The sequence below is a fragment of the Grammomys surdaster genome, unplaced genomic scaffold, assembly GCF_004785775.1.
Source record: "Grammomys surdaster isolate TR1022 unplaced genomic scaffold, NIH_TR_1.0 126313, whole genome shotgun sequence".
In the NCBI taxonomy this organism is placed as follows: Eukaryota; Metazoa; Chordata; class Mammalia; order Rodentia; family Muridae; genus Grammomys; species Grammomys surdaster.
In genome coordinates this window covers 9,494,897-9,508,580 of record NW_021621113.1, presented here as the reverse complement: position 1 = coordinate 9,508,580, position 13,684 = coordinate 9,494,897, and the positions used below count along the sequence as shown (strand labels likewise).

Here is a 13,684-nt window from a genome sequence, read left to right as displayed (position 1 = left end):
TAGTCCTTGTTTCAACAGACACACACACACACACGCACAAAATAACGTTTCAGTATTTGTTTGGTTGTTTAAAACAGGATCTCCAGGTGTCCAGCATGGCCCGGAGCCGCTGGTTCACCAAAGCGCTGATCTGGGTTATCGTGGTTGGACGACGCCTACATGTTTACATGCTTACTATAAATTCCTGTATAAATTCCTTACTATAAATTCCTCTCGGGTGAATAAGAGGAGTTTGAAACCAGCTGTGGTCCAAGAAGACCCCACTTTGCCAACTACTGTGGCCTCTGGTTGGCCTCCCTGCCAATCACGGGTAGGAAGCTGGAGGGAGGGGACCGCTGGAGTGGGATAGACACCATACAGGGGAGGTTGCAAGTATGAAAAGACTGAAAGGAGGGTGAGGCTAAAGGCAAGCATGAGAAGCTACGGGGTTGAGGGGAGGTGCTGGAGGTGGGAGAGGATTGAAAGAGACTGCAGGTAAGAGGAAAGGTGCAGGTGGGCGTGGGCAGGCTGGAGGCATGTGGAGGGTTGCAAGCATGGGCAATGCAAAGGCATGTGTGGACGCGCGCGCGTGGGGATGTCCAGCTCACTGGGAGCCGAACACCGGCCTGCGTGGCAGGCGCAGCACTCCGTAGGTGTTAAGGCCCGGTACGTCGAAGCCCGGCGCCAGCCCGTCGCGATCCAGCGGGTAGAACCGCACCAGCTGCCCGTGCTGGGCCTCCAGCGACAGCCAGGCGTCTGCGAGCGGCAGCGCGCACGGGAACTCGCGCGCCACGTGCAGCTGGAAGACGCGGCCGCGCACGTGGCGCAGAGCGAGCGATCGGAAGGCGGCGGGCACGAGCGCTTCCACGCGCGGCCCGAACTGGCGCAAGCGCAGCTCGCCACGCGGCCCGGCGGCGCGCACCTCGTAGAAGGTGCGGTTGGCGAAGGTGAAGAAGCCGGCGAACGGGCGCGCGCGGGGCGGGGGCGCGGGGGCAAGCTCAGCATCGCGCAACGCGCGCTCCAGGGCAGGCAGCAGCGTGTCCAGGGCGTCAGCTACCAGGTCGCGCGTGGGCGGGCGAGGCCCCGCCAGCAACAGCACAAATCCCAAGCGCAGCGGTGGCACGAGCGCCAGGCTGGCGGCATAGCCGTCCAAGTCGCCATCCTTGCGCGCCACGCGGTAGCCGCGCCTCTCGTGGAACTCCCAGGGTGTGCCGGTTTCACTAGCGAAGTAGCCGTGGGCGCAGGCGCGCAGTGGTGCTAGCAGTGTGGCCAGGCTGTCTGACCGTAGCAGCTGTCGGGGTCCTGCTCCCAGGAGCGCAGCTGCAAGCCTGGCTAGGTCTGCAGCTGTCGAGTACATCTGGCCCGATGGCCGGTACCAGCCCAGATCATAGAGCGGGGCGGACCTGCCACTACCATAGAAGCCAGCAGCCAGACGTGCCCGCACTGCTCCGGTCAGTGCAAAGCCAGTGTCACTCATCCCCAGCGGTTCCAGCACCTGCTCAGACACCCAGCGCTCATAGTCGCCCTGCGCCCTGTGCGCAGCCAGCACATGGGCTAGGAGAGAGAAGGCCAGCGTGCTGTAGTGACATCTGGAGGGAGAAAACGGGCAAGGGTGGAGTGCTCTATGTGATCCCCAGGACAGTGTGGTGGCACCAAGAGAGAAAGGAAGCAAGGTTTCCAGTCTCTTTGGAGAAACAGAGGGAAATCTGGCCTAGGGTGGCAGAGGAGTGCCTGCCGCTTCTGTCCATGTGTCGTACCCCTTACCTCCTACCCCAAGCTCTCAAAGCTAGACTTCTTTTTAAGTGGTCAGACCTTTAACTGCTCACTATTCATATCCATCATGGCAAAACTCTATTTGTGTTTATTTCTTCCCGCCGCCGTCTCTCTCGCCAGTGCAAACTGTAAAAGGGGGCCTTGGGCTGTACGGTAATTTGAATATGCTTGGCCCGTAGGAAGTGGAACTATTAGGAGGTGTGACCTCATCGAAGTAGGTATGGCCTTGTTGGAGGAATTGTGTTACTATAGGTGCCTTGAGGTCTCCTATGCATAAGCTCCGCCCAGTATGGAATTGCAGTCCCCTCCTCCTGTTTTCAGCTCAACGTGTAGAATTCTCAGCTCCTCCAGCACATCTGCCTGCACACTGCCTTGCTTCCCTCTATGATGATAGTGGACTGAACCTCTGAACCTGTAAGCCAGCCCCAGTTAAATGTTTTCCTTTGTAAAAGTTGCTTTGGTGATGGTGTCTCTTCACAGCAATAAAAACCTGAGACAGTCAGATTTGTTTGCTGGTGTAGCCAGTGCTTAGCAGATGCTGGGTAGGGTAGATGCCTTGATTGATTCTTGTGTCTTATTTTTGTTTGTTTGTTTTAGAAAATTTAATTGTGTAGCCCAAACTGGCCTCCATCTCTCTATTCTCCTGCCTCAGCCTCCCAAGTGTTGGGATTAAGTAGATTCTTTTTTGTTTTTTAAGTCTTATTTTATGTATAGGAACGCTCTGTCTGCACATACACCCGCGTGCCAGAAGAGGGCATCAGATCCCATTATAGATGGTTGTGAACTACTATGTGGATGCTACGAATTGAACTCAGGACCTCTGAAAGAACAGCCAGTTCTTAACTGCTGAGCCATTTCTCCAGCCCCCAAGTAGATTCTTAATAAACAATCCAGTTGATGAGGGACAGGGAGACTGGAACAGATCTGAGTTCTGGCCCCAGCTCTCCCAAACCTTGCTATGTTTGCCTTGGTCTTCCTGGGTGTATGATGGACTCTATCCAGCGATCCCCAGAACCTTCCTGACTCTGACCATCTGGTAGAATGTGTGGCTAGATGTCAGGGCGCACTCCTCACCTGGTTCCTGGGTCAGCCACCAGGACATCATCCTTGAGCAGACTTAGTGCCTCCTGAGTGCTGCCCCTCCACAGCAGCGAAGTGCCCCGGAGTCTTCGGGGAAGTCCTGGGAAAGAGCAGTGCGCAGACCTGTAGGACCTGAGCCTTGCTGGGGAAGTCCCTTTCCTAGAGCAACTCTGAGTCATCTCTTCCTACAACTCCCACTCCAGCCGGCCACCAGTTCCCCTTCCTGGAAGCAAACATTCTTGTTTCTTTCTTCTCTCCACTCTGCCTCCCAAGTGTTGGGATTGCAGGCAGGTACCGCCAAGCCCAGTCCTTCCAAAGGCATTTACTCCATCCTGAAATATTTAGTATTTAAGGCTGGCAAGATGGCTTATCTGGTAAAGGTACTTACCCATAATGCTTTTGTTCAATCCACAAAATGCCCACGGTGGAAAGAACTCCCACAAGTTGTCCTCAGACATCTATACAAGTGTCATGGCATACATGTCACCCCCCATCAAAATGGATTAAAGATGTAAAAAAGAATATTTATATAGTACATAGCATGTTATATAATCATGTACATTAACCTGTCTCATCATAAACACGTTTTTATAGTTAGTGTATTTATATAGTCTTTTTATATATTTTATTTATTTATGTAGTATATATAATACATGTACTTTTCTCCTACTTAACATTTTTTTTCATATCGGTAAACAAAGAACACTATCGTTTAGAGCTACAGTATTTGATGCCATAGCCATACCCGTAGTGAGGACCATGGATGTTATTTCTTCTTGTTTTGGTCTTGGTGTTTTGAGAGGGTTTCATTGGAGCCCAGGCTGGCTTTGAACTCACTATGTAGCCCAGGATGACCTGGAACTCTTGATCCTCTTGCCTCCTCTTGGGAGTGCTAGGCTACAGGTATGTACCCCACACTGGCTCCTCTCTTGTTACTGTAAACACTATGCACTGGATAATTGTGAGCATGCTATATGCTACACAGGGTGAGGCCACCTTCGGTCAAATTCATTTCTAGAATTTTCTAGAAATAAAATTTCTCACTCACAGGGAATATATGCCCTTTTTCTTCCTCTATGGATGGAGCTCAGTTCAAAGCTTACCACATGCCAAATGCACATTGTACTGCTGATCTCCAGCCACAGTAAACGGTGACAGATAGTCTGGTGTGGAAAGAGCACTCAAGAGGTGGAGGCAGGAGGATCAGGATTTCAAAGTCATCTTCAGCTACATAGAGAGTGTGAGAAAAGCCTGGGCTAAGTGAGACCTTATGTCAAAAAAAGACAAGATGAAAAAACTATTGTGATAAATATTTGAATTTGCCTTCATACGGGTTTTATCCATTTGTTTGTTTATGGGGGGGTGTCTTAGAGGTTCTGTTGCTGTGATGAAACACCATGACCAAAGCAACTTGGGGAGAAAAGCCTTTTATTTGGCTTATACATCACAGTTCACGGAGGGAAGCCAGGGCAGTAACTAAAATGAGCAGGAACCTGGAGGCAGGAGCTGATGCAGAGGCCATGGAGGGGTGCTGCTTACTGGCTTGCTCCCTGTGGCTTGCTCAGCTTGCTTTCTTAGAGAACCCAGGATCACCAGCCCAGGGATGACCCCACCCACAATGGGCTGGGCCCTCCTCCATCAATCACTAATTAAGAAAACACCCTACAGGGTTGTCTACAGCCTGATCTTATGGAGGCGTTTTCCTAATTGAGATTCCCTTTGTGCAGATGACTTTAGCTTGGTTTGGAAGCATGGCCACTCAGGAACCAGAGCAGGGTCCTAATGGCTGGGAATCTGTGTCAGGTGCCTGCCCCAAGCCCCTCTGGTATAGATTGGCTCAGCTGGACAATTCGGAGGCTCACCTGACAACTGACTGGCCATCCTCCGGAGAGTGACAGGGGACGGCCTTGGGAGGGAGCCCATCTCTTCAAATTCCTCTGTTGAGTCCTGCGCTTCAGGGCCTTGGGCTGTGCCCAGTGGGTTGTTGATGGAGAAGGTGCTGGCATAGCGCTCCAGAGGGTCGTCCAGGGAGTCCACGATGCCCTCCTCCCACAGGCGATACAGCATCAGGACAGGGAAGATCTTGGAGATGCTGGCAATCCTGTGTTGGGATATAGGAGTGCAGAAGGCAAGCTCTCAGCCACATACCCGCTCCCCACCCTGTGCCCAGCCTTCAGCGTCTCACATGACAGAGTCTGCCCTAGGCTCTGAAACGACCCTGGCCAACTCAAGTGTAGCAAGCATGGCTTTGGCCTGATCTAACAAGCATGGCTCTGGCAGGCCTTGCCCTTCTCCCCAATCTCTCTCCCTTTCGAAAAACCATTAAATTACATTTCTAAAGCAAGCCACCAAGGTCTGTTCCCTTATTTGGCCATTTCCTCTTCCTGAAGCTGACTACCAAGGTCCAGCTATCAAAGTATGGAAGTCCAGCAATCAAAAGCCCACTTTGGCTCATCTAATTAACACGTCCGATTAAAATTGAACACCTCATTCTAAAATGGGATTTCCCCTTGTACCTTTATAAACCCCCATTTTTCTATGTGCTGTATCTGTCTCTTCTAGCCAGAGGCTGTCCTTTATTCCTGAGTGACAAACACCATTTCCTCTCCCTCGTTCCCCTCCCCTTCTCCCTCTTTCACTATCTCCTGTCTTTGTCCCTTGTCTCCATCCTCTGTCCCTCTGGGACAAATAAATCTTTGTGCTGAGAACTTGGTCTTGGGGGTCCTGAGCAGATACTTTTCCTTTCAGTCTGCATCTTGGGCTGAATCTCCAGACTCTGCAGAGTTGCCTGTGGATGCTTAGGGTGTACCAGAAAGCTGGGATAGGATGGGCAGTTCAGCACTCTTCCCCACTAACCCCCCTTCCACAGCAGTACTGGAGCAGAGCTGGGTTTGGTCAGTCCTATCTCTCACTGGCTGTGTGGCCTTGGGCTAGTTACTAGACCTTTCTGAGAGTTTGACTGTTGGTTTCATGGGGTATAATAGGGATAGAGCAGTGTGTGTGCACGTGTGTGAGTGTGAGTGTGCGTGTGTGTGTGCAGAGCTCTCAGCATGCCAGGCAGTACATACATAGTAAGCAAGAGAACTGGAACTCTGGACCTTATGCTTGGACCACAGAAGTACAGTGAAGGTTAAATCCTGCAGGATCCCTGAAGTTCCCACAATATCCCTGGAATCAAGTGTGTCCCTTGTTGCAGCTTTGAGGACTCTGCAGACAGCACCTAAGAGGAGAAGCTCTGGGCATGCAGCCAAGTGTGCTCCAACTGCCTCCAACTGGGTCAATGCCACTCAGTCACAGGGATGTAGAACAGGGCTGGGAGCAGGTGATTGTAACTAGGTGGCACATGGAGAGGAGACAGGATCCCTTTCCTCATTTGACTTGTGGTCCCTGTGGTGTGACATTCAGCATTCATACTTCCTGGTCTTCTCTGGACCTCTGTCTCCTAGAGAACTATCAGGCCCTGGCAGCTGGGACCCCAGCCACAATTCTCTAGAATGTCCTGCCTCCTGCTTGGCTTGCCATCTTGATTATCCCTTCTGAGACCCTGGAGGGCACCCCACTAACCGGTACATGGTATACTCATTAGGGGTTCCAGAGTTTGGATCTGAGCCATTCTTCCTCCCGAAGTTCCCAGTCCAGAGCACAGTGTCATTATGGATGACGAGGGCAGACATGGCAGCCAGGCCTGGAGCCATCATGGCCTTGCGCAGAATCCCATCCACCTTGAGAGAGAATAGGAGCAGAGTGTGGGTGCAGTAACAGCCCCTGCCTCAGCACACCCACCTGTCCCCACAGCCATATCCACCCTGTACCCTAGGAACCTATAGACCCTGAGATCTCAGCACAATAGCCTCTGAGAGCCTGTCTCTCAGCAGCCTCCCTTCTACCTGTTTTAGACATAGGGCTCCCTAAAGGTCTCTCTCTCTCTCTCTCTCTCTCTCTCTCTCTCTCTCTCTCTCTCTGTGTGTGTGTGTGTGTGTGTGTGTGTGTGTGTGTGTGTGTACTACTAGTGCCTGCCTCCTAATCTTCAGTCTTGCTCCTGAGTCAAAAATATGTATTATATTTTTGTTGTTGTTTTTCAAGACAGTTTCTCTGTGTATCCTTGGCTGTCCTAGAACTCACTCTGTAGACTAGATTGGTCTCAAACTCAGAAATCCAACTGCCTCTGTCTCTGAGTGCTGGGATTAAAGGTGTGTCCCACCACCACGGCCAGGTGAAGTATGTTGTGGTGGTTTGAATATGATCAACCTATAGGGAGTAGCACTGTTAGGTGTGGCCTTGTTGGAGAGAGTGTGTCACTGTGGGGGTGGGGTTGAAGGTCTCCGATGCTCAGGCTCCACCCATGGCAGAAGAGAGGCTCCTCCTGGCTGCCTGAGGTTGCCAGGAAGTCTTCTCCTGACTGCCTTTGGATCAAGATGTAGAAGAACTCTTGGCTCCTTCTCCAGCACTGTGTCTGCCTGCATGCTGCTGTGCCACCCCTCCCCCCTTGAGGATCATGGTCTAAAAGCCTCTAAACCTGCAAGCCAGTCCCAATTAAATGTTGTTCCTTATAATGGTTGCCTTGGTCATGGTGTCTCTTCACAGCAATAGAAACCCTGACTAAGACACACATGCTACCTTGGCTGCTTCCTTCACCTACAGTCAGTCTGTCCCCACCCCCTCTGGCCTAGAACTTACTATGTAGACCAGGCTAGCCTCAAACTTGCAGTGATCCTCTTGCTTCTGCCTCCCAAGAACTAAGATTCTAGGCACAGAACAGGCACTTAAGAAATGCACATTGAAAGCCGGGCATGGTGACTCATGTCTTTAATCCCAGCACTCAGAAGGTAGGGTCTTATATCTGTGAGGCCAGCCTGATCTACAAATCAAATTCCAGCACAGCTGGGACTGTTATACAGACAAACCCTGTTGGAAAACAAAAAAACGAAGGAAAGCATGTTGAGTGAATGAATGACTCCCACAGCACAGAGAGTAATAGTCCCTCCTGAGCTGAGCGTTGCCACTCTCCAGGAACTTCCTAGGCCATCACTAACCTTCTCCAAGGCCTCCTTCAGCACCGGCAGGGGGTGAGCAAGAGGCACAAGTTCAGGGTGCCGGGGACACATCCTCACCGGGGCTGGGGTTGCCTCTGGCTTCAAGGAACCTAAAGGGTTCGTCAGGAGGTAAGTACAGAAGAGGTCAGATCAAGGTCAGAGGGGCATCTTAGAGGACAGGGAGGCTGCAGCAAAGGCCAGAGCCATGTCTTGGGGACCTCCTCTTACCAGCAGGAGTCTTCTCAGAAAATGTCCAATGGGACAACCAAAAGACCAAAGGATAATGTGACGTTAAGATGGACTGCCCTTCAGGTCAGCTACTGCTCTCCACCCTTTCCTTCCTCCTGACAGGCTCAGCCTCATCCATCCACCATCCACCCTCCATCCACCATCCATCATCCATCCACCCATCCATCTGTCTGTCCATCCACCCATCCACCATCCACCCACCCACCCATCCACCCACCCACCCATCCACCCACCCACCCATCCACCCACCCACCCATCCACCCATCCATCCATCTGTTCATCCATCCATCCTTTAAGCTACTTTTGTATGTTTGTGTGATGTGAACTTGAAACCCCAGTGGGGGCTTAGGCCTGAAGCATCAGGGACAGCTCATTGTGTCCCCAGAACTGAATATGGGTAGCAGGTCATTGAAGTGACTCTTATCTTCCCTTGTCCAAGAAGTGGCTGTCCTCACATGGAGAAGCCTGGGAAATTATCCCTGAGAGCACAAGACCCTGGGGAAGCTCCAATCCCAAGTGACTTGCATACTTCCTTAAAGAGAGAAAGTTAGACCAGCAATAGAACTGTCAGTCGGCCCCAAGAACCATGAGAAATAATCAGCCAGTCAGTTTGCTCTGTGTGTGTGTGTGTGTGTGTGTGTGTGTGTGTGTGTGTGTGTGTGTATTTTATGGTGCTGGGGATAGAACCCAAGGCCTTTCACGCTGTAGGCAAGTACATCACCACCAAGCTACATTCCTAGCCCCTGGGGTGGGTTTTCCTTAGACAGGTTTGGCGTAGAAGTCTTGGATAGAGCCTTAGCTTGGGACCTGGATGGGTCTAGCATCTGTAGCCAGGCACACAGAGACACCTGGAGAGTCTTATGGAGTCGGGGTAGGGCCTGAAAGTGCCCACACTTTCAGGGGGGTGGTGTTGGGGGAGGGGGATTTGCCACCGCTTGAGTGTTGAGGTCAGAGGACAACCTGTAGGAGTTTTTTCTCTCTGTCCACCATGTGGGTTCCTGGGATCAAGTTCAGGTTATCAAGCTTGGTGGCAGGTGCCTCTGTGATGAGCCGTCTGGCCTGCCCAGACTCTGGGAAGCCTGTAGTGGGCTGACCCTGACTTGCCTCCACTGGACCTGCACACACAGCTCAGCCTGCATTTCAAATGTCTCTCTCGAGGTTTCCTGCTAAGAATTCATTTTGCAGACTTATAGTACCATCTGTCCATCATGGCTTGGTAGTTTGAGCAACGTGGCTCTGAACAGCCTGCCCAGCTGGAATCTGTTTCCTTGAGCAACAAAGAAGTCCCTTGAAAAGGAATTTACCCCAGAAAGAACTGGGGTCAGAGAAGGAGATTGGGGGAGACACTAGGAGGAGCTGTGTCTGCAGTAGCTCTAGGGATCTGGGGGCCCCAGCACCTTGCTTTTGGTAATATGAGTAACAGGGCCAGGAGAAGAGGCTGTTCCCCAGTGCAGTGGAGACTTGTATTGGATGCCATAACAACAGAGAATTGTGCCCCTCTGGAGTCCTAGGTAGAATGAAGGGGTAAGGGCTAGGCCAGCCCACAGAGCAAGGGAAACACTGTTTAAACTAATTTTTTTTTTTTATTGAGACAGGGTTCCTCTGCGTAGCCCTGGCTGTCCTGGAACTCTCTCTGCAGACCAGGCTAGCCTCAAACTCAGAGATCCGTCTGCCTCTGCCTCCCGAGTGCTGGGATTAAAGCTGTGTGCCATCACCACCTGCCCAGCTAAATTTTTAAAACTAAAGTTTTAAATTTTGTGTGTATGTGTGCCTCTGCTCACGCATGTACATATGCACATGTGCACACATACATGTCATGGCGTGTGTGTGGAGGTCAGAGCCCAAGTCTGTGGAATCAGTTCTCTCCTTCAGCCCTCACGTGGGTCCTGGAGATGGAGCTCAAGTCGTCAGTCTTATCTGGCATGAGCCTTTACTGGCTGAGCTATCTCACCGCCTGTTTGAGCTTCTGAGGGACCCTGAATTGACCCCCAGGCTGGATGTCTTAGGAGACCCCAATGGTGATAGGATTCTCACTTTGTTTATAAGAGCATGATCAAGCCCAGAGAGGTCTTGTGAGCCAGCCAGAGATGAACAGTGTGACTTGAAGTGAAAACAGAAGCCTGCGCTCCTGAGTCTAAAGTTTACCGGTCTTCAGGTCCCTCGGGTCCTTGATGCTCCAGGGGGACCCGTGTCAGTGGGGTGGGAGTAAGGGAGTGGCTTCTTCACTCACCAGTCTGCAGCTTGGGGAGGTAGTACTGCCACAGGAAGCAGCCAGTCATGGTCACTGAGAACAGGAAGAGGAAGCTGCTGAGAGCCCGCAAAAACCATTTCTTCTTCCCTTTCAGAAGATGGGGCTGCTTGTGGGCCTGAAGAAACAAAGATACAGGTTATGGCTCTGGGGGGTCAGCAGGGAGAGGAATGCTGCAATACTACCTGTGAAGCTGAGGGCCTCACCACAGTAAGGACCTCATCAGGTCTACACACCTGGTCTGGCCCAGATGCCCTTGTCACATCTCACCTCACCTCACCTCACCTCACCTTACCTCACCTCACCTATGTGCTTATCAAGATACTTGGAGTCCCACTGAAAGGCTGCTTCCTCCAGGAAGCCTTTCCCAACTCTCCACACCTGTTTCCCTCCCAAGGCCACATCTGTAAGGGAGTGCAAATACAAGTTCCTTAGTGTAGAATGATTCTATACCAGTCCACCCCTCCTATTGTCAGCTGGCTGTCCTAACAAGAGAGCCCTCCAGGCCAGGGGCGCCCGTCCACTTTCTCCCCTTCTGTAGCCTTTGGTGTACTGGTTACTCTGTATGCATCTGAGGTGTGCACAGTGGGTCTTGATTCAGCCATTTCCAGGGCACTTGCTTCTCTCGCACCTCCAGGTCCCTCACCTTAAACCTAGGATAGATGAGGTGGAAACTTAAGGGTTCTTTAGAGAGTCAGTCGTATTGGATGGTGTTTTGCTGGAGCAAACACATGAAGGAGTGCTTTCCTGAAGTGGACACAGGTGAAAGGCTAAGGCAGACTCATGAAGGAATGTTTTCCTGAAGCAGACACAGGAGAGAGGATGTTCTGCTAAAGCAAGCACGTGAAAGGACACGTGATGAAGGACCGTTTGCTAACAACACACATGTAATGGTCCGCCTTGCATTGCGTGGTTGAGCTACGTTTGTCGGGACTCCATACAGAGAAATGCACCAGAAAATTTCTGGTGGTGTGCTGCAGTTTCTTGCCACTTTCTTTGACTTGGACTGATTGGCAGAGTGACGTCAGCTGAGACAGATGGACGTGCTGAGACAAGGCACGTGGAGGTCACGTGATGTTTGGAGGGTATAAATAGGACTTGCAGTGACGCGAGCTGAGCTTGGCTTGCTTATAGAGCTAGCTGTGCAAACACTTGTGGGTTTTGTGTGTTTCCTGATCTTCAATTTGCTGAGAGAGGCACAGCCAAGACCTTCTCCTGGTGTTCCTCCTGGTCCCTCCTGCTGACTAGTGCAGAGGCTGAGGCCTGGCTGTCTCTGCTAGGTAGTGCCACTGCTGTCAATTCATATTTGCTCTCCCGGCTCTACCAAACTGGACTGCTGGTGTATCTGTGAGGTGTTTGTGAGTGGATGGAGCTGCCTGCTAACCTGTGAACTGAACTGTCGATTTCCAGACAACACAGACAGGAGCTGCTCCAAAGAACCTTTCTAAACATGTCTATTCCCTGTATCCTTTCTTTTCCACTACCTCTGGTGGATGGTGGGCTACAAGGGAGGTTAAACCGTTAAGAACCATCATTAAAAATAGGTTTAGAAAAATAATGTTACAGATAGTGCACCCAGTGGGCATGCATGAAGCTCCCAGCCTGTGGTATTGCTCAGTGTGACATCATGGTGGCTGTCTCACCATGCTACCCTTCCAAAACAAGCAGAGACTCTATGATGAACAGAAATGAAACCAGGACACCCCTAGTCCTGTGTGTGACCCCACACACTCACTAGCTCTCTAAACAACACTTAGGTGGGGTTTTCTCTGTGGTCTGTCATTGATGCTTTTTCTGGGGCGAATAGATGTTTGTTTGTGTCTCCCCAGGAAATTTCACAGAACAGTAGTAAATCCATTCTGCCCAGTTCTCAGCCATTACATCTGACAAGGTGACTTGTATCTGAAAGGTCCCTTCCTTGTCCCTGTCCTTTTTCCTGAGCAGCCACTGGGCACCAGGAGCTGTACCAGGTTCCTGGTGTGAGGCAGTGAGCCAGCTTGAGGGACCTCCACGTTCATGGAATTGGTGACCGAATAGCACCTGCTGTCTGTGGGTACAGAGCATCTAGGACACTTACCTTTCTGACTCAGCTGTTCTCAGGCCGCAGGAACAGACAACAAACACATAAGCAGTCCCCATCCTAAGCTTTATAGGCAGCCATGTAAATTATCCGTGCTCCTCAACCCAAGCAGCTATTGTTATGTTCCCGCCTCTCAGAAAATGCTGTGACAGTGAAGCAGTTAACCCTGTCCTGTAAGTTAAAAGACAGGTCTAGATTTAGCCCTGCCTCCTGGTCCATTGAAAACCTAGACATCCTCCCCACCCTGGGCGAAGTTCTTCAGTGTGAAGGAATTCTCTGTTGAATCTTTATTTTTAAACCTGGAAGTCCCAGTGGGCTTCACAATTATTTTTCACTTCTAGATCTTAGGGTTCATACAGAAGCCATTATTTATTCTTGCATGTTTCTCTGTGTATATGAGTGCATGTGTGCATGTGTGTATGTATACATGTGTGCATGTGTGTACGTGTGCATGTGTGCATGTGTGGATATATGCATGTGTGTATAAGTGTGTGTGTGCATGTATATAAGTGTGTGTGAATGTGTACATGTGTATATGAGTGCATGTGTGTATGTGTACATGTGTGTATGAGTGCATGTGTGCATGTGTGTATGAGTGCATGTGTGGATATGTGCATGTGTGTAAAGTGTGTGTGCATGTGTACATGTATGTATGAGTGCATGTGTGTATGTGTACATATGTGGATATGTGCATGTGTGTATAAGTGTGTGTATGTGTACATGTGTGTATAAGTATGTGTGTACATGTGTGTATGTGTGCATATAGAGGTCAGAAGTCAACATCAGGTAACTTCTCCATTACTCTCTACCTTGTTTTTTGAGGTAGGACCTCCAGCTGGAACATGACGTTCGGTGATTATGGGAAGCTGGCTGACCAGAGAGCTCCAAAGAGCTGCCTGCCTCCCCAGCACTGGAACTGAAGATACACACCACTGCACCCCAGCTTTTTTTATATAGTACCAAGGATTGAACTTGGGTCCTCAAGCACTTTACCAATTGAGTCATCTTCCTAGCTACTTAAAAGTTTTCAAAGGCCTGAATCAACCAAATGTCCTTCAATGATGAATAAAAAAAATATATGGTTCATACATTCATGCAGTGGAATGTTCCATAGCAACATAAAGAATAGAGCATTGATATATGAAATAATATGGATGAATCTTAAATGCACTGTGTGCTAAGTGGAATAAGCCATTCTCTCTCTCTCTCTCTCTCTCTCTCTCTCTCTCTCTCTCTCTCTCT

General features: G+C 50.4%; 1 protein-coding gene across 1 annotated transcript in view; it reads right to left on the bottom strand.

The window, feature by feature from the left end:
- Positions 1-583: 583 nt before the first annotated feature.
- Lactbl1 (lactamase beta like 1) overlaps positions 584-13,684 on the bottom strand; it is a 13,715-nt gene continuing 614 nt past the window's right edge. The window contains exons 2-7 of the mRNA XM_028759568.1: positions 10,345-10,480; positions 7,866-7,975; positions 6,397-6,554; positions 4,695-4,933; positions 2,827-2,932; positions 584-1,568 (exon numbers count right to left, since the gene is read on the bottom strand). Of these exons, the coding sequence (XP_028615401.1) occupies positions 584-1,568; positions 2,827-2,932; positions 4,695-4,933; positions 6,397-6,554; positions 7,866-7,975; positions 10,345-10,480 (1,734 nt within the window). The remainder of the gene's footprint in view (positions 1,569-2,826; positions 2,933-4,694; positions 4,934-6,396; positions 6,555-7,865; positions 7,976-10,344; positions 10,481-13,684) is intronic.